Source organism: Leptonychotes weddellii, chromosome 3 (assembly GCF_054177405.1).
Source record: "Leptonychotes weddellii isolate Sample4059 chromosome 3, ASM5417740v2, whole genome shotgun sequence".
Lineage (NCBI taxonomy): Eukaryota > Metazoa > Chordata > Mammalia > Carnivora > Phocidae > Leptonychotes > Leptonychotes weddellii.
In genome coordinates this window covers 125,186,711-125,208,062 of record NC_138371.1, presented here as the reverse complement: position 1 = coordinate 125,208,062, position 21,352 = coordinate 125,186,711, and the positions used below count along the sequence as shown (strand labels likewise).

The window sequence follows — 21,352 nt, the reverse complement described above, 5'->3', positions numbered from 1 at the left end:
TTGGTTGAGGGACGCAGTCCTTGAAACAATTAAGAGTACGAACCTGCCTGGAACGGATTCCTTTCCCCACTGTGTGGTTTTTCTGGGGTCCTGTGATGGTGTTCTCCGACTTGAGTGGTGTATTTTACCCCAGGCTGAAGAATTTCTGTTATCTCCTTTTGGTGAAAGTGATTTTAGTCGTGAGTCTATATAAAGAAGTTGAGTATCTGCTTCCTGTACAGTATTCTCGGCCCGAAAGTAGAACGGGTCCCTGTGTACCCTTAACGTGTTTTTAGGTTGATGGCCCTTATTGGAGTTCTCAGGAGAGCTGAGAGAGCTCTGAACTCACAGAAGGAGAGGCCGTTGAACTGGAGTGTTCTTTTAGAGTGTTTTTTGTAAATGCAGCAATCTTGATTAGCCCTGAGTGAGCACAGTATTTGTCCTTACTTTTTCGTATCGAGGAGTGTTGTCTCTTAGGGGACTTTCATGAGACGTGTGTACAAAATGTAATTATGGCAGTCTTTGAACTCGGACCTTTGGTTTTTTAATTTTTTTTTTTAACTTTTATCACATGGCTGAATTCTCATCAGTTAAATCTGAGGGGCGCTTCCTGTTCTCTTCTCTAAAAAAGCTCCCTTATGATCAGTTGCTAGTATGTCAAACCTGTATTATATTTTTCAAAGCACTTGTCACAGTCTAAAGTGATTGTATGTTCATGTGTTCAGTGTTGGTTACCTCCTTCTCTCTAGTGTGGGTGCACTCTCACACATTCTATGAGAATGGGATCCTTGCCTGTCCCAACCAGAATTGTGTTTGACACATGGTAATTGCTCAACAGATATGGAGTGAATGAATGAATGAATGATCTCTTATTTATTATTCTTCAACCTCAGCTTTACTCTCTGGCACTCATTTGACTTCTCACAGCTGTATCAGTATGACCTAAAAGGCTGGGGTGAATTTCTCCTACGGTATTTCTCCTACTGCATGCCAAATGGAGGAGAATCATTAAGGAGATCTCCCTTGCAGGTTGAAAGAGCTTGAAAAAATGGTGAAACTTGAGATGCTGCATTAATTCTTGGAGCACAGTAAATGCTTAGTGAATATTGTTTGCCTTACACAACTGGATGGGTGGGCAGAGGCATTAGCATAGTATATTATGGAGAGTGGAACAGAAATGCAAGACTGGAAATGCATATTAACATGGTGTGTCCTGGAAAACGAAGGAGATTATTATGCCAGGAGCAGAGGGTTTGTGTAAAAAAAAAAAAAAAGTTTGGAACTATATACTCATACTATACTGTGAAATGGGGATGTCTTAACTTTAGTCTGCAAGAAGTGAGGAACCCTTTGGAGGATTTTGAGTAAGGCAAGGATGCAAATAATTCAAGGGAGGGAAAAAGCTTGAGAGGAGGATAACCAGAGTCAAAATTAGAAAGTGATCACAGCATCATAGGTATGTGATAATGAAGTCTGGGGAGTTAGGGAAACTTTTTCAGTAAAAGTTGTCGGGATTTGGTAACTGACTATATGAGAATGTGAAAAAATGTAATTTAAAAAGAAGTTAAAAAATGAAGTTTAAAATTTTAGTTCTCTCTCATGTCTGGGTATTTGAATACATTTTATCTCTTTGAAAAGAACTCAAGCCAATGATTTGTTCTTGTTTTGTAAAGGTAGTTGTTAGACTATTTACGGTTTACAGTATTACTGTTTCTTCTTACCAGCTTGGCATACAGTATATCTTCTTTTTCTAATCTTAAGTATCAAAAAAAAAATAACACACTTGCAGATAGATCTTTCCAGGGTGTGAAAGGACTTTCTTGCCAGTTCTTGTTCTTTGACAAATTTATCTCTGAAAGGTGACGAGAAGAATTGCTAGCAAATACTTTCTGCCCTAAAGTCCACTCCTGTTCTTTCTTTATTTGACAACTTTTGTTTCTGCTCCATTAAAGGACACCTGATAGACAATGGGGTTTGTTTTGCATAGCTGTCAGATAACTTGAACTTGTTTCATTTGCACTGGATTTAGTATCAGGTGTGATTTTCATGCCCATACTTGAGCATACTTGGATTTTCAACTCTGAATTGTAGGAATAAATTATAGGACAACATCAAATTGTAATAGTTTCATTTTCAGCTTTCTTTGCATGATATTAAAATATAACATATTAGAAAGTGTGTCTTCGTTCTTATCCAGTCAGAATTTGTGAACAGAATTACATACTGATTTCACGTCTTTTCTCTATATGTTCATATTTCTCATTGTAGGAGCACCTGGATCGCTCAGTCGGTTAAGCATCTGCTCAAGTCGTAATCCCAGGGTCCTGGGATTGAACCCCACATCCGGCTCCTTGCTCAGCGGGGAGCCTGCTTCTCCCTTTGCCTGCCACTCCCCTGCTTGTGCTTTCTCTCTGCCAAATAAATAAATCTTTAAAAAAAAAATTAAAGGAGACCCCCCCAAAAAACCCCTCATATTTCTCATTATAGATAATACTTTGAGTTCTGTTCTTTGAGGATCATTTGCTGCAAAATGTGTAAATTTCTTCTTAGAGTATCTCAAAGTTTATGAGCCATCTTGTACATATTAATTCCATCACTAGAAATGTATAAAACAGGAGAAATACAGTAAGGTGTAATATACATGTAAGATCTCTTGAGTGTTTTGAGCAGGAAAATAGTTGATTTTCTGGCTGGAACAGGGAAGACTTCATGGAGAAGGTGACATTTAAGAAGAGCCTGTGGAGTTCATTAGTTAGGAAAAAACTTCTCAACAGGGCTGGGGAGAACTAGAGTGTGTTCAGAAAAAAGCAAATATAGTAGAAGATTGTGTCCCAGAATATCCAGTACCTGTACTGGCTTATGAAATGCCATTTCTGGGGTTTTGAGTATCTTAAATCTACAAGAGATTGATGATCCAAATGAGTTTTGATAGGTAATAGATATGATTGGATTTAACTTTTATGGTAGATGCCATCTGCTAAAACAAAGTCACAGTTTTTACCTTGTCAGGGAGCTAGTCCTTGTAGTTTGCATTACCCTGTTCGTTGCTCAGTCTGTGCCACTGTTAGGTTGCCAATTGGTCACACTGTCACTACATACCTTATACCAAATCATTCAAAATTGTAGAATGTTTAAGAATATTTTAGCATAGTTCTGTTGTTTGGTTTCCAATTTTTAGACTTCTGGAAAAATCTCTAGTTATGGTTGGCTGGAGGGTAAGGTACATATATGTTGGGGAAGAGGAGATAAAGTTAGCAAGGTTATTAGGAGTGGTGGGATTTTTGTAAGTAATGAATATCATACTGAGGCCTGATTTATAACAAATGCTACCTCTTTTTTGGGAAAGAAAAGTGGAGGTATTGAGAAGGGCTGTGGTAGGTCTAAGCAACAGCTTTCTAGCCAGTAAAAAGTTGTTTCTAACCCAATCAGCCTTCCTCTTCTACGCATTTTGACTACTGTTTGTTGGAGGAGAGAATCAGGACAGGAGACAGGCAAAAAAGGAACTTAGCTTTCATATGTACCAAGTATTTTATACAAAGCAAACCTTTGAAGAAGATACTAAATGTCTATATTTTTTCAGATGATGAAATTGAGGCATAGGGACGTTATCTTACCCAAGTATGGAACAGTGTTTCAAATTTAGGTCTGTTTGGCTACACAGCTTATGCCAAGAATAGGAAATGTCTTTTTTCCAGCTTAGGTCTCTTTCATGAGTTATCTCCCTGAGGAATAGAGGTGATATGGGGACTTCATTTCTTTCTTTCTTTCTTTGAGAGAGAGAAAGCACAAATGAGAGGGAGAGGGAGAAGCAGATTCCCTGCTGAGCAGGGAGCCCAATGCAGGGCTCAACCGCAGGACCCCGAGATCATGACATGAGCCGAAGGCAGATGCTTAACCGACTGAGCCACCCAGGCACCCCTGGGAACTTCATTTTTGTGACCTTGGATCTTGTCAGTTCCATGTGGTGATGATCTTCAAGAAAACATGGGAGTAAAAGCTGCGTGTCACAGATTGGGCTTCTTGGGAAGCTGATTCTGAGATGATTAAGTTTACCAGGGAATGCTCTTGGGATCATCACCTGTGGAAGGAAGAAGACTTAAACAGGACTGGTAAGAGGGTATGATGCAGTCTCAAGGAAAGCTGAAGATGTTTCCACAGGGAGTCTTACAGGTGTCCTGATTTGGGGTGAGGTATACCCTATGTTGACCAATCATTGCATGTTGTTTGTCCCAGGAAGAGTGTGATCTTGGCTAGAGGAAGGAAGAAAGAAAGACAGAAATGAAGCTCCCCCCGCCCCCCCACCCCAATCACCTCTCTTCAGTGAAGGCAATGCCAAAGAGGGGCCAACAGCTAGGGATCTCTGTGGCCACACTCCCAGCAGCTGGGAGAATAAGGCCTTCAGTCCTAAAGGGGGAAATGGGTGTCACATCACAGTGTCCATTACAGTGCCCTTAATTTGCTTGTATTCTGGGAGAAACAGGGTTTGGAGACGAGTAGTTGGGGAACTAGATACTTGCTGAAGCAAACTTGGCAAAGAAGCTCAGGGGAATAATGTCTTAACATATGACCTTAGCACCTTGGCTTCAAAGTCATGGTTGACCTTACTGCTCTGCCTGCCATGAGTGAACCGGTGCGTGGGTTGATTCATCCCACAAGTTTTCAGTGATTGCCAGTCATTGTGCCAGGCTCTGAGTATGTTATGGTGAGCAGAAACAGACATGGCCCATGCTCTGTGAACTAGGATTTATAGTCTACTGCAGGAGACAGACAGCCATCAAAGATTAGTCCTAATGAAAGCAGTTACAGACTTATCTGTCTGGACATGGAAGCCAGGAATACTGTTCTATGAGTGTGGATAATAAACTTGACCTAGTCTAGGGGGTCAAGGGAAGTTTCCCTGAGGAAGTAATGCTTAAGTGAGTCATTTTCTATTACTGTCTTCGGAAATCTGAGAAAACACCCCCTGTTGTACCTATTATCTTGTCTTCATCTGATTTTCTTTAATGACTGTGGAGATGGTGGAAACAACACATATCTCACAAGTGATATGTTGACATGACTGTTTTGGGAAAATTTACTAAGAGAGTAGAATTCAGGTATTCTTATAAAAAAGTAATTATGTGAGGAGATGGTATGTTAATTAGCTTGACTGTAGTAACCATTTCAATATATCACATCATCATGTTGTATACTTTAACAATTTTATTAAAAAAAGAAAATGTTTTAATTAAAAATATCAGCCATTCAAAATAGTATTTTGGAGGCTTGGGACCATATATGCTATGAGTTTCTCTTCCTCATCTCCCTCCCTTTTTTCAGACTTAATGCTAATGGGCTGGAACTTCTGGGAAGCTCATTTCCATAAGCTCTTGCTGTAGAGAGTTATACGTATATGATTGACATACTATCCTCAATGTATTCAGTTTTTCATTGAAAAAGTATAGTATTTTGGCAACCTTTTGAATTAAATAAGCTGGTAGGCTTCCCTGGGAACTTATGACTTTATTATAATGATGATAATGCAGTGTGAGTTCCAAACTTATTTTTATCAATTAAATTCTGCAGCATAATCTTTTTTGTAAGTTGTCAGTTGCTTGTATTAGGTACACTTTATTGTAGTGGATTTGATTCTTAAATTTGTTTTAGTGTATGATATAGACTTTACTTAGAACTTCTCATTGTTTGGTGGCTAAAATTATAGTCTCCAGCAGTTTGATCAGAGACTCTTCTGACTTGGTTAATGTAGTGAAGAAGTGTGGTCTCCTCAAGAGTTCCAGTGCTCCAAAATATTCTTGTCTCTCCTTTATCTTAATAGCATCTCCAGGAACCAGCAATAAGTGGACGGAGGCAGACTGGAAAATAATGCTCTCCACTATTGGTATTTTCCTCCTTCCCCCTTATTTTAAGGTAGATCTCTGAAATAAAGTTTCTCTCTGAGAATGCAGTGAGGTTTATTAAAATTAAATTCTGTATCCCAGATATATCCCAATAATGTCATCATTGTTATTACATTAACATTAGCTAATGTTTCCTCAGTATCCAGTCATTAAAATAACTGTTCCTGCTATGTGCTAGGCTATTCTAGATGCTAGGAATATGGTAGTAAACAAAACAGACAATATATCTGCCTCCTGCAGATTACATTCTGATGGGGAAGGAGAATAGACAGTAAATGAACACATATATAGCCCATGATAAGTGCTCTGAAGAAAAATGAATAAGGTAAAATGTATAGTAAGTATCTAGGGATACTGTTTTAAATAGGGTGGGAGAAGGACCTCACTGATAAGGTGGTCTGTGATCAGAGACCTGAAGGATATTACGGGGTCATGCTCTCCACATATCTGGGGGGAAGAGTATTCCAGACAGAAGTAACAGCATTTCAGAGGCCCTCAGATATGAGGTGCTGGGAATGTTCACAGAACAGTGTGGTTAGAGTCAAGTGAGAGAGAGAAAGTAGTAGGAGATGAGGCCATGGGCTAGAGGGAGCTGAAACACGTCAGACACCATAGGATTTTTACTCTGAGTGACATGGGGAGGGAGTAGCCCTAGAGCAGCAACATGGCATGGTGATTATGGAGCTAGACTGCCTAGATTAGAATCCTGGCTTCACCACTAGTAATGTGAGACCTTAGGCAAATAACTTTTTGGTCTCGTTTTTTTATCTGCAAAAATGGGATGGTAATAGGGGCGCCTGGGTGGCTGGTCAGTTGAGCGTCTGGCTCTTGGTTTCGGCTCAGCTCATGATCTCCCGGTTGTGGGATCCAGCTGTGTGTCAGGCTCTGTGCACAGTGCGGAGTCTGTTTCAGATTTTCTTTCCCTCTCTCTCTCTTCTCTCAAATAAGTAAAATCTTTAAAAAACTGGGATAATAATAGAGTTCTTTTTTTTTTTTTTAAAGATTTTATTTATTTATTTGTCAGAGAGAGAGACAGCAGAGCAGCCAGTAGAGGGAGAAGCAGACTCCCTGCTGAGCAGGGAGCCCGATGCAGGACTCGATCCCAGGACGATGGAATCACGACCTGAGCTGAAGGCAGACACTTAACCCACTGAGCCACCCAGACGTCCCAATAATAGAGTTCTTATGAGGATTAAGTGAAGTAACTTTTGTAAAGTGATTAGAAAAGTACCTGGCTTGTAGTAAGCACTATGTAGATGTCTATTAAATAGGCTTTGAGCAGAATAGGATTATTTGACTTATGTTTTAAGATGATGACTCTGGCTGCTATATTAAGAATCAGCTAGACGTGGACAAGAGTGGAAGTTAAGAAATCCGAAGTCTTGGGCGCCTGGGTGGCTCAGTTGGTTGAGCAACTGCCTTCAGCTCAGGTCATGATCCTGGAGTCCCGGGATCGAGTCCCGCATCGGGCTTCCTGCTCAGCAGGGGGTCTGCTTCTCCCTCTGACCCTCTTCCCTCTCGTGCTCTCTGTCTCTCATTCTCTCTCTCTCAAATAAATAAATAAAATCTTTAAAAAAAAAAAAAAAGAAATCCGAAGTCTATCAAAATTATACAAAAGATGATGGTGGCTTGGACTAGGATGGTAACCCTGGAATTGGAGAGAAGGGGCTGGAGTCCTGATATAATTTGAAGATGTTGCTCACAGGATATATCAGTTGGTTAGATGTGGAATGTGAGATAAAAGTAGCTATTCAGGGTAACTGCACAAAGTTTCAGACTGAGTACCTGGAAGAATGGAGTTGACTTTTACTGAGATATGGAGACTTGCAGGAGGAGCAGGTTATGAGGGAGAAATTAGAGTTCTGGTATGGTTATTTTAAGTTTGAAATGTCCACTGAATTTTCAGATGGAGAGCTTGAGTAGGCAATTGGATATGTAAGTTGGAACTTGAGGGGAGAGCCTGGACTTGCTCTAAATTTGGGAGTTGTTATTATACAGATAGTATTTAAAGTCTTGAGCCTGGATGAGATTACATAAGATTGATTGCAGGTAGAGAAGAGAAGAAACCTGAGGACTGAAACCAGAACACTACAGGTGAGAGGCCAGGAAGACGAGAATCTAGATATGTGGGGACCAAAAAGGAGAGTCCAGAGAAGTATGAGGAAAATCAAGAGAGACTGTGGTGACTTAAAGCCAAGTGAAGAAAGTGTTTGAAGAAGGAGGAAACAGTTCTCAAATATTATTGATAGGTATGAAAGATGAGGACTGTACATTGACTTGGCAATGTGGAGATATTTGGTAACTAGGGTCGTCACTTTCCATGGAGCGGTAGAGAGGAAGTCCTGTCTAGAGTAAAAAAAAAAAAAAAAAAAATGGCAGAGGAGGAACTAGTCAGCCAGCAGGGACTACTCTTTCAAAAAGCTATGCTGAAAAGAGAGGTGGGAAATGGGACAGTGTGTGGAAAGAATTATAGACTCTGCTCTTACTAGGTGTGTGATCTTGAGCAAATTTGCTAATTTCCCCATGCCTCAGTTTCCTCATTTGCAAAATGGAGGAAATAACAGGATTGTGTGAAGATTAAGTGGTTAATATATTTAAAACATTTAGGGGGTGCCTGGGTGGCTCAGTTGGTTAAGCGACTGCCTTCGGCTCAGGTCATGATCCTGGAGTCCCGGGATCGAGTCCCGCATCGGGCTCCCTGCTTGGCGGGGAGTCTGCTTCTCCCTCTGACCCTCCTCCCTCTCATGCTCTCTGTCTCTCATTCTCTCTCTCTCAAATAAATAAATAAAATCTTTAAAAAAAAAAAATTTAGAAGAGTGCTTGTCATTTAATGTATTAGTTATCTTTTGCTATATTACCACAGACTTAGAAGCTTAAAACAACATACGTTTATTATTTCATGGTTTCTGTGGATCAGGAGCCCTGGCATGGCTTAATTGGGTCTCCTGCTTCAGAGCCTTTCACAGGTTACAATCAAGATGTCAGCCAGGGCTGAATTCTCATCTGAAGTCGTGACCAGGGAAGATTGTTTCCAAGCATGTGTGGTTGGCAGAATTCAGTTTCTCGGGGTTATTGGACCCAGGGCCTAGGTTTCCTACCTGCCTGCTAACCGGAGCCTGTCCTTAGTTTCTTGCCACCTAGGCCTCCCCAACATGGCAGCTTACTTCATCAGAGTGTGCAGACTGAAAAAACAAGAGAAGCAAGATAGAAGTCACCATCTTATGTAACCTAATCACAGAAGTAACATCCCATATGGAGAATAAGGAACTCTCTTGCGCTGTTGGTGGTAATGCAAACTGGGCAGCCACTTGGAAAACAGCATGGAGGTTCCTCAAAAAGTTAAAAATAGAACTACCCTATGAACCAGCAATCACACTACTGGGTATTTACCCAAACAACGCAAAAACACTAATTCAGAGGGGTATATGCACCCCTATGTTTATAGTAGCGTTATTTATAATAACTAAGATATGAAAGCAGCCCAAGTGCCCACTGATTGATGAGTGGATAAAGAAGATGTGGTATGCACATGCGCGGGCACGCACACAGTGGAATATTATTCAACCATAAAAAAGAATGAAGTCTTGCCATTTGCAACGACATGGATAGAGCTGGAGAGTGTTATGCTAAGTGAAATATGTCAGAGAAAGACGAATACCATACAATATGAGTCATATGTGGAATTTAAAAAACAAAACAAATGAGCAAAGATGGGGGAAGAGAGATAAACCAAGAGACAGACTCTTTAACTATAGAAAACAAACTGATGGTTACCAGAGGGGAGGTGAATGGGGGGATGAGTGAAATAGGTGATGGGGATTAAGGAGCGCACTTGTTATGATGAGCACTGGGTAATGAAAATAAAAACTTAAAAAAAAGAGAAAGAAAATGGGGTGCCTGGCTGGCTCAGTCGGTAGAGCAGTTGACTCTTGATCTCAGGGTCGTGAGTTCAAGCCCCATGTTGGGTGTGGAACCCACTTAAAAAAAAGACCTGGACAAATTTTATAGCCAAAAAAGAGAAATAAATAAAAGAATCCTAGCCAAAAGGGAAGGGGAGTAACATCCCATCACCTTTGCCATGTTGTATTGATGAGAAGCAAGTCACAGATCCCCTTCTCACTCAAGGAGAGGTGATTACACAAGGGTATGAATATCGGGAGGTGAGGATCATTGGGGGCCATCTTCAGAGTGTTCCTGCCACATGTAGTAAGCACTCTAGTGTTAGCGGTCGTCATCATGGTCATCATTCTGATGGGGGGATGACTAAGTGGAGGAGAGGAGAGAGGAGAAAAACGGTAGAATTGAAGGAAAGATGTTCTTGATTAGACTACAGGGGAAGAAATTAAGTGCACAGTGGAGGGATTGACCATCGTTCATCTATTGTTTTTAGAGAGGAAGTCAGAGTAAAAGGCCTTAGCTGTGGCTGCATGGTAGCTGTAGAGGTTCTCTTTTGATCCTCTTTCCCTAGTTTGTTGTTTTTTTTAAAGATTTTATTTATTTATTTGACAGAGAGAGAGACAGTGAGAGAGGGAACACAAGAAGGGGGAGTGGGAGAGGGAGAAGCAGGCTTCCCACCGAGCAGGGAGCCCGATGTGGGGCTCGATCCCAGGACCCTGGGATCATGACCTGAGCCGAGACAGACATTTAACAACTGAGCCACCCGGGCTCCCCTCTTTCCCTAGTTTGAAGAGAAGTCAGGTTATCACCACAGAAGGAGAAGGGAGGGAGAGGTGTTGTTGGCTTGAGAAGTGAAGAAAACCTGTGACTCAGCTGTAGCAGGAGAATAGATTGACCAGGGAGGTGGAGTTCAATTGCTGAGCATCTTGTGAAGGGCTTACTTGATGTTAGTAGCCATATATTTCAAGTGAGACTAGTTAGCATCACTGTGAATTTTTCTCCAGCTGCTCAGGTCCAGTGTGGAGAAGTAACAAAATGAAATCAAACTAATTAATTAAGTAGCAGTAGAGATGGGCTTTAATCGGGATTAAGGTTCTGCCAGGCCAGCATGATGAAGGAGGTACGGGCAAGGGAATGATTGTGAAGACAGGACATACACAGCTAGGGAAAAGTGCAGAGATGTCAGTGATTTGAAGGGATGGAAAAAACTGTTGAAGTACTGAGGAGAGAGCCAGGAAGTTAGTGGTTAGTGTGATTGCTTGAAATACAAAATTATGGAAGGGATACCCTTACTGAAAGGGAGAAAGTCTTATGGGTCTATATATGTAGAGGACTCATATGAACCAGTAACTTGGAATATGATGAAGAAAAGACACCATCTTTCTCCTGTGGGCTTTATTAGGGAATATGACTAATGTTCAATAATTTTGGTGTAAAGAATGCATATGTAATTGAAGAAATAACATTAGAATTTTTTTTAAACCTTTTATTCCTGAATTTTTACTATATCTAAACAAAGCAATGCCACTTGATAATCAGGTGGTTCTTTTGCAAATGAAATCTTGGTAAATAGAATTTTTTTTTCTTTCCAGCTTTGGAAGCTCTGACTCAGTTCTACACTCATGTTCATGTTACCATTCCAAGATTGCTGGGGGAAATAGTAGTGATACCTGACATTCATTGAGTACTTGCCTTATGTGAGGTATTATGCTTCATGCTTTATCTGTGGTATCTCATTCCACAATAGGCTAACCTTGAAGGTGTGTGCTGATTCCACAGTTCATACTGTCTCTTAGAAGAAATAGTAGTGATTCAGCATATATTCTCTTTTGGGAATTAAAACCCTTCTGATTATATGTATCTAGTTACCCACACTGACTGGGTTTGAATCCTGGCTCCATTGACAAATTATATTAATCTTGGCTAAATTATATAATCCCCGGGTATCCCAGATTCATAATTTGTAAAATGAGGGTAATTAACAGTACTTACCTCATAGAGATGTGAGGATTAAATGTGTAAATATATGGAAACTGCTTATAACAGTGTCAGGAAAGTAGTATTATATAAATGTTAGCTGTGATATTTAATCATTTATTTCAGCAGATCCTTTATCATTGGTCAGAGTTATTATCTTACAATAAAACTTGACTTTTGAAATCATCTTAAACTTGGTGGTATCTCTAAATAATATGTTAGAGTGTTATACTCCTCTGAGAAAACTTTTCTGGTAGCCTTTCTGATGTCTGAACTTTCATTGGACTTATTTGGGAACATAACACTTTGTTTTGTTAAGATATTTGACTGGTGTTAGAATTGTGTCATCAGCTTGATTGACTTTAAGCTCTTTGAAATAAATTTATTTATTAACTAAAGATTCTATTTATTTATTTGACAGAGAGAGACACAGCGAGAGAGGGAACACAAGCAGGGGGAGTGGGAGAGGGAGAAGCAGGCTTCCTGCTGAGCAGGGAGCCTGATGCAGGGCTCGATCCCAGGACTCTGGGATCATGACCTGAGCCAAAGGCAGACGCTCAACAACTGAGCCACCCAGGCGCCCCAAGCTCTTTGAAATTTAAAATATTTTCTTAGTATCCCTTATAGTGCAAAATGTATAATGGGAGCGTGATACTTAGTGATTAGTTACTATAGGCAGAGAGTAAAATAGAAGCAGTATATCATTTTATGTTTAGGAAGTTAGCATCTAAAACATAGTCTTACTAGTGTTTTATTTATTTTTTTAGGTTCCTAAATATTTGTCACAGCAATGGGCTAAAGCCCCTGGAAGAGGTGAAGTTGGGAAACTGCGGATTGCCAAGTAAGTTATTTCTGTAGTTTTGACATCTTAAAAAGCTGTTTTTTGAAAATTTTATAAGTGCTTTAAAATGTAATAGCAATTCTTTTTTAGATAGAGAATGTACCTGGAAAATGAGAAATAATGAGCAAATCAAGACTTGCCAAGAGATGGTTAGGTGCGCTCTAAGGAGTTATGTGTGCGCCTGGGTATTTCTGCATACGCGGATAGATACTCTGCAGACACACACTCAAAGCCCCCTCTCTAGTGATAGGTGTAAATATAAAGTCAGATTTACTGGCAAAACTTATTGGCCATGAAGCAACAGAATATGTAGTTCCCTCATCCCTCCATTGTCTCCACATCTTCTGAGGTGGTATGCTGGGTTGGTTATGCATCCCATTAATTGCTTCGGTAGAAAGATTTTGCCGTTGTGCCACCATGTCTATCTGTAGGGGCATTGGAAAAGTGTAGGGAACACCTGGTAAGCAGTGTAATGGTGTAGTTTCCTGGTTGAAGAAATGGTCTTGTTAGAAAGGGAAGCCTCCAGAGCTCAGCTGGTATCAGCCAGAAGCCTTGCATTCCACTCTGTCCATTCATTCATTTTTTTGTTTTTGTTTTTGTTTTTTTAAGATCTTATTTATTTGTTTGACGGAGAGACACACAGCAAGAGAGGGAACACAAGCAGGGCGAGTGGGGGAGGAGAAACAGGCTTCCCGCCAAGCAGGGAGCCCAGTGTGGTCATGGACCCTGGGACCATGACCTGAGCTGAAGGCAGACGCTTAACGACTGAGCCACCCAGGTGCCCTTGTCCATTCATTCTTAACCCAACTCTAATCAGATTTTCATGCGTGCTACTCCATTGAAAATAGCTCTAGTTTTGTCATCACTGTCTTTATCAGTTAGCTTTTGCTTCATAATGAATCACCCCAAAATTTAGTGGCTTAGAATAAAAACCATTTTATTTGCTTATTTTTCTGTGGGGCAGTTCTATTTGGGGCTGACCTGGCTGGTCTTCCTGGCTAGAATGGCCTCACTCATGTATCTAGTAGTTGGCTTGCTATCAGCGGGGGCAGTGGCCATGTGTGTGGTTTTGTTTTTTTTTTTTTAAGATTTTTTATTGATTTATTTGACACAGAGGGAGAGAGAGTACAAATGGGGAGTGGCAGGCAGAGGGAGAGAGAGAAGCAGGCTCCCCAATGAGCGGGGAGCCCAATGTGGGGCTCTATCCCAGGACCCTGAGATCATGACCTGAGCTGAAGTCAGACGCTTAACTGAGCCACTAGGTCCCACCATGTGTATTTCATCTCCAGGGTGCTCATTCACATGATGGTGAAAGTGTTTGCATCATGGTTGCTGAAGTCCTACTAAGGATGCAACTCACATAGCCAAGCCCAGATTCAAGTGGGGTGCAATATACTCCACTGTTGGTGGGAGTCACTGCAAAGGATTTATAGTCCTTTTTTGCAGTCATTCATTCCTATCCTCAAACCCTTTTTTTTTTTTTTTTCATTTCACTTCTGGGACCCCACTCTATTGATTATCTTCCCTAGCAGACTGTACCTTCTCAGTCTGTTGCTGGCTCCTTCTCATCTTCTCAGTCTCTACATGTTATTTGACCCTAAGGTATTCTCTCTAGTTCTTTTTTGTTCTTTTTCTTACTTACCTTTGTTCTGACTTATCTTTTAACTCTTCATTTTGTTTTAACAAGGTATTGATTGGAAACAGGCATGCTTTTATATCCAAAGTTCTAAAGTTAGGTAGAGACAAGTAATATCTTACTTTCTCAAGAAATGACCACACGTTTAATAGCAGAACCAGACTTGAATTCAGGCCTTTGAATGGTAAGAAAACTCCAGTAGGTTTCCATTCCAGCTCTGTCACTTATGATCAGTGAGACTTTGTACAGGTCACTTCATCTTTTGAGTTTAGATTCCTTATCCCTAAAGTTGCCTGTTTTGCAGTCCTTTTATTTTTTTTTTTTAGTCCCATATACTCTTTTTTTTTTATGTTATGTTAATCACCATACATTACATCATTAGTTTTTGATGTAGTGTTCCATGATTCATTATTTGCGTATAACACCCAGTGCTCCATGTAGAACGTGCCCGCTTTAATACCCATCACCAGGCTAACCCATCCTCTCACCCCCCTCCCCTCTAGAACCCTCAGTTTGTTTTTCAGAGTCCATCATCTCTCATAGTTCATCTCCCCCTCCGATTTCCCCCCCTTCATTCTTCCCCACCTTGCAGGCATTTTTTATAAATCCAGTGAGATAATACAGAAATGGTTGTCATTTATTTGTATATTTAACTTTATAAAATGAGCCTGTTTCTGGAAAGTTGTAGATAAATCACATTTTTTTGTGAGTTGTACTTTTAATGAAAGAGAAATGGAATGTACACTTTGCATACTTTTAATTGAAATCTGTGATCTTTTTTCTTTTTCAACACGGAATCCTTTGTAATGCAGATAATTACCTATTTTTTCTGTTTTGGACTTATAATTGGTTTTACTGAAAGTGGGAGCCACTATCAAGATAAAATCTCAGCAATCTATGTCCCTGAAGAAAGGCAGACTATAGGAAAAATGCGTTTAAGTGATGAACCATGTGGTTTTATGTAACAACTGGACTAGAGCTCCAGACCTGGGTTCTAGTCCTAAGTGTCTCTTGAAAGTTGTTTGGCCTTAGCTCTCTAAGCCTTAGCTTGTTTGTAAAATGTGGATAAAAATGCCTCACAACCCATAGAGTATTTATGAGACAAAGGAAGTAGCTTAGGATTTATTAAAATGCTTTGTAGGGGCACCTGGGTGGCTCAGTCGTTAAGCATTTGCCTTCGGCTCAGGTCATGATCCCAGGGTCCTGGGATCGAGCCCCGCCATCAGGCTCCCTGCTCGGCAGGAAGCCTGCTTCTCCCTCTCCCACTACCCTGCTTATGTTCCCTCTCTTGCTGTCTCTCTCTCTGTCAAATAAATAAATCTTTAAAAAAAAATGCTTTGTAAACTCAAATGTCCTTTTTCTGCCATGCATATTGCATTCCTCAAAACCTCTGTGTGAAGAAAATACCTGGTTGAGGACTGTAAAATCTTTTTTTTTTTTGGTGTGGAGAAAAAAGGACTAGTATGGGAAATAGGGTAAACGCCGAGGTTCAGGGAAACCTCTGCGAGCCCTTTGATCCCTGAAGTAGAATAAAGACAGCATACTAAATAAGCAGTGGTGGGTGTGCCACAGTTTTTCTTTATCATCCTTTGCTGGGTAGAAAATTTCAAGCTTTTTTTTTTTCCTTATTTAAAGCAGATGGTTTACACAGTTGCATCTAATATTGGGTGGCCATTCCCCCAGGTTTGTCTGAACAGTCCCAGTTTACATGTTTCCCCGTGCAGTTATTATTAGTATCCCTTCTTTCTAGAGTGTCCTGATCATGACAATAAGCTGTTTGCATTTAATGTTGTCAGGTGTGCATGTATTTTTTATGTTAGATAAAAGATCTAGCAGATTTTCTACCTAACATGATACATAATCGTCTTGTTTTACAGATCCAAATCCTTTTAATGATAACCAATTCATAATAATTAGCACCCTAAGATTGCTATGGAAATGCTTAAAAACAGCTTGTTCCATAGTAGGTCTCCTGGCTATTTGTGCTATTCATTTAGTTTTCGTTCCCTTTTTTTAAGCTTATTTATTTTACTAATCGCTACACGCAACATGGGGCTGGAACTCACAACCCCGAGATCGAGTTGCATGCTCTTCTGACTGAGCCAGCCAGGCACCCCAGTTTTCATTCCTTTTACTGAATTACTAAATTCACTATTAAGCAAGTGTAGGATGATGAGGAATGGCTTCTCAGTGCATGTGATGAGGTTATCAGGATTTTAGTTGATTTCAAGCTAAATATGAGTCATCAGGGTTATGTGGCTATAAACAAAAGACTCCATTAATAGATGTTTGTTGTTTAGAATGAAGTGGGATGATAATCCCACTCTTTTTTTTTTGCCAGTTAGTGTATGGTGAAAACATTATGTTCAGTTCTTAGTGCTGTACCTAAAGACATGGACAAATAAGTTCCTTTAGTAGAGTGAGACTAGGATAATGAGAAAACTAAAAAGCTCAGTGTCCTATGAGGAATATTTGAAGGTACTATGGCTGTTGCGAGAAGATTTAAGGAACACCAGGTGAAACCATCTTCAAATATTTTTAAGGCTAGGAAATACATAATTAACTATTGATTCTTAGAGGCAGATTAACCAGTTTATATATTATCTGTGTGGTAAAAAATGTATATTTGGGTAAAACATGAAAACAGCTAAGGTTTTTAAAAGCTAGTGTGGCATACTGGTTATGAGTATGGACTCAGGAGTTATTCAGCTCTGGACTTGTCCAGACCTTGTCACTTACTAGCTATGTGATTTTAGGTGTTACTTCCCCTCTCTGTTTCCTCATCTATTAAAAGGAGGTGGTATTAATACCTCGTGGGTTCAATGCATATAAAATGTTCTGTAGTGTTCACGTACAGTCATGCCACATACTACACAGTATAGACCATTGGCCCAGCATTGTGTTTGATGTGGTTTGGGGATGGGCCTCCCTTCCCTGGCACATCTCCCAAAGATAAGCAGCAGCAGCTTGCTGTGCAGGTGGCCCAAAGCTAGGAAGATCTATGTGGTGTGGTGGTTCATTCTGGCAGGGACAGGGCTGTGGAGTAGAGGAATTGGGAGAGGCAGAGGAAGGGGAGAAAACATGCAGCTGGGAGTGCAGCTCTCCCCAAATTTGGTTCTGTTTACACCTGAAAAAAGGAGACTCTAGTCTTTTTTTTTTTTAAAGATTTTATTTATTTGACAGAGAGAGAGATAGCGAGAGCAGGAGCACAAGCAGGGGAGTGGGAGAGGGAGAAGCAGGCTTCCCGCTGAGCAGGGAGCCCGATGTGGGACTCGATCCCAGGACCCTGGGATCATGACCTGAGCCGAAGGCAGACGCTTATCGACTGAGCCACCCAGGCGCCCGACTCTAGCCTTTTTTAACAGCTGGTTTGGGGCCATTTTTCTTAGGCAGCTTATGTGATGTTTCTAAACCATTGTACTTGGATTATTTTTATCCCTTTGGATATCTAATGTGTACTGCATTTTAGTTAGCTTATAGTTTTGCTTTAGGTTGTTTCAGTTTTTTGGGTTTTTCCCCCCCACACTCCCCTAGGTTGTGTAAGTTTTAAAACCAGCCTTCTGGGGCACCTGGGTGGCTCAGTCGGTTATCTCAGGGGTCCTGGGTTTGAGCCCCACGTCGGGCTCCCTGCTCAGCAGGGAGTCTGCTGCTGCTTCTTCCTCTGTCCCTCCCCCCTGCTCATGCCCTCTCTCTCTTTCTCCTTTCTCTCAAATAAATAAATAAAATCTTAAAAAAAAACCCAAAACAAAAAAACAACCTTCCTGCATCACCATCCTGCCTCAGAAAACTTCAGTTTTTGAAATGCTTTATATATGCTATATTTTACTGACAATCATGCAGTCTGTACTAGTAAGGCTTTTCTCAGAGACTTAATATCTAGCTTTATTTCTAAACACATGTAACATTCAAGATCATAATAAATATGCAAACAAAAAATGAGATATAATTTTTCTGTTATAAAATTGACTAAATTTAGAACAATCTTATACTGATGAGTTTAAGTCAGCGCAAACTTTGTGAAGACCAGCCTGGCAACATACATATGCGTACATACATATATATACATAACACAGTCACATGTACTCACACACACATTACTGCTCAGAACAAAATAGAATAATAATCCCATTGTTTTCTCTGCCAGTTAGCTCACAATGTAGTTTGTTCAGTTCTTGGTGCTGCCCTTATAGAAAGACACAAACTCATCCAGCAGAGTGGGACTGGGATAATGAGAAGGCTAGAAATATTAATAATAACATATTCATGTTCTTGACCCAGCACTTTCATGGAACTTACCTCATGGAAGTAATAAGTTAGTGATGCGAAGATTGAGGATATTCATTTCAGCATTGTTATAGAGAAAAATCAGTAATGTTCTCAGAACCTTAGTAAGGGAATAATGAAGTAACCTGGGCACATTTTGAAATTATTTAATACTTTTATTTTAAAACAATCTCAAGCTACAGAAGAGTTAGAAGAACAGTATAAAGGGCTTTTTTTTTTTTCTTTTTTACTACGAAAAGGATATTCTCCTACATAATCACAGCACATCCCTCCAAATCAGTGGACTAACATCAAATAGTACTACCTAATCCTCAGACTATATTCAAGGTTTGCCAGTTGTCTCCATACTGTTTTATAGCAAAAGGATCCAGTGCACAATCTTGAATTGTATTCTGTTGTCAGGTCTCTTAGTTTCCTTAAATCTAGAACATTTGGAAGTCTTTCCTTGACTTATATACTGTGTAAGTATCAACACTCTCCATTATTTTATGGAAATTTGAGTTTGATGTTTCTTCATGATTAGATTGGAGTTATGCATCTTTGGCAAGAATATCAATGAAGGTGAAGCTGGGTTCTTACTGTATTCTAGTAAGGTTTGCATGTTTTCATTTTGTCCCATTACTGGTGGTAACTTTGATCACTTGATTAAGGAGAGTCTTCTATGCTTTTTCACTGTAAATTTACTCTTCTTTGTAATTAATAAGTATTCTGTCAGGTGGTACTTTGAGACTGTGTAAATATTCCATTCCTCATCAAGTTTTCCACTTTATTATTTTTTTCGTATGAATTCATGGATTCCAGTTTTAGTTAATGGGTCACAATTTGTTACTATCATCATTTATTCTGATGTTCAAATTGTCCAAAATATAGACATTGGAAGCTTCTCCTAAGCTGGTTCCCATGCCCTTTTTTTTCTTTATTGTGGTAAAAACACATATAAAATTTACCATCTTAACCCTTTTCTCAGTGTACAGTTCAATAGTGTAAGTCCTGTGGCCTTCTGACCTGTCTTTGTCATTCTTTGAGCACTTAACTTTTTTTGTCATAGAAGAAAGGTTTAGACTCATCTTGTATATTTCTGTCTGAGCCTGAAGTCACGCATTTTTCTATGGATCCGACTTCTTTCTAGAGGAGAATGATATTTAGAAACTAAGATCTGGATACCACAGTGCTCATTGTTGCTCCCAGACCCTTTCCGGGAGCAGAGTTAGGGAGTATATGTACACATACACATTTACATCTATATTAATTTATGTATTTATATATATTGCAAATAATAAATTTATACCAATATCCAATTCTAGTCCAACACCATTGAATGTTTCGAATTTTCTCCCTTTTCATGTTTGGACTGGTTCCTGTTATATTTAATATATATTCACTTATTTGTTTGGGCCTCTGTTCTTATTTGGTTAGACCCCCCTCTTCCCCACCAGTGTATGAACGCCCTCCGCACCTGGCTTGGGCTATAGCATCCCCCATTAGGCAGCTGCCTTTGCAGTCTCCTCCACAGGGATGCTGTCCTCAACACATTCAGATTGTCATGCCCTCCGGTCCTCATATGCATGCCTACTTACCCCTCTAGGACTCCCAACAGCATGCTTCAGATTTTCTTCCCATGTGGATGTTCTGACCCTGCTATGTCCTAACACAGTTCTTGTTGAGCCATTCCTTTGTGGGGATGCCCTCCTTACCCTCCTGGGCTCAGACACCTTGCCCCAGGTACTTGCTTTCCATCCCATTTGGGCTGTGCTTACCTTACTCGACCCAGTCTGTAGGTACCTACCTTGCTTGGCTTCACCTAATGATTTTTGAGCTGAATTGTTCAAGAAGCGGATGAATGAATAGGAATTAAAAACAAAACACAAACAAATCCAGGTATGCCGGGCTGGCTCAGTTGGAAGAACATGTGACTCTTGATCTCAGGGGTTGTGAGTTCAAGCACCACATTGGGTGTAAAAGTACTTAAATAAAACTTAAAAAAAAAAAAAATGAGGGCACTTGAAGTAATAAGCACCGGGTGTTCTATGCAACTGATGAATCAGTGAATTCTGCCTCTGAAACTAATAATACAGTATATGTTAATTAAATTGAATTTAAATAAAAAATTTTAAAAAAATCCTGGAGCACAGTTAAAAGACTTGGTATTGATTTTCTTACCTTGGAAAAAGAGGTGTTTTATTGGTGATCAGTGATAGTGAAAAGTCTCCTGCCATTGGTGTCAAATCTATGAAGTATTTAAAAATAACAAAAAGGAAAGACAAATGATTAATTTTTTAAAAAGGCAAGAGGAATGGGGCTGGAGTCTAAAGAAATAGCTGTGGAGTGTTGAGAAATGGACCCAGAGTAATGAAGGAGGAACTAATGGCACAGCCTTCTGAGGCTTTCAGTGAAAAGGATGAGCTACATGTTTGCTTCATTCATTTCTGAGGATATTATTGTGTTTTACAATAGTTGATGTTTATAATTTTAACCACAGGTCATCATGAAGAGGATATATTTTATTGGTAATATTGAACAACAAAAAGTCATGTATACTTCATACATTTATACACCAAGACAAAAGAGTATGTAATCCTTTTAAGATAAGTCTTAAGTCTTCAAGGACTAGTTTTTATTCTGGAAAATGAACTCATCCAGAGTTTGTCAATGTCTTATCATTCCAGCTAAGATGATGTTATAAATAAATATATGAAAATAAAGTTGTCATCCCCTCCTGTGTTCCCTAATTGCATCTGGGTGATTTTCAAGTCCCCCAGACTGGAAATGTCAGCATGATCTTTAAACAGTCCTTTCCCCCTTGCTGCCTCCTTGCAGTCATTTCCGCTTCTGTCCATTCTG

At 39.9% G+C, this 21,352-nt stretch overlaps 1 protein-coding gene across 1 annotated transcript in view; it reads left to right on the top strand.

The window, feature by feature from the left end:
- The first annotated feature begins 10,881 nt into the window (after positions 1–10,881).
- The window catches only part of GTF2F2 (general transcription factor IIF subunit 2), a 70,327-nt gene continuing 59,856 nt past the window's right edge, over positions 10,882–21,352 (top strand). The window contains exons 1-3 of the mRNA XM_081815507.1: positions 10,882–10,893; positions 12,518–12,591; positions 19,035–19,104. Of these exons, the coding sequence (XP_081671633.1) occupies positions 10,882–10,893; positions 12,518–12,591; positions 19,035–19,104 (156 nt within the window). The remainder of the gene's footprint in view (positions 10,894–12,517; positions 12,592–19,034; positions 19,105–21,352) is intronic.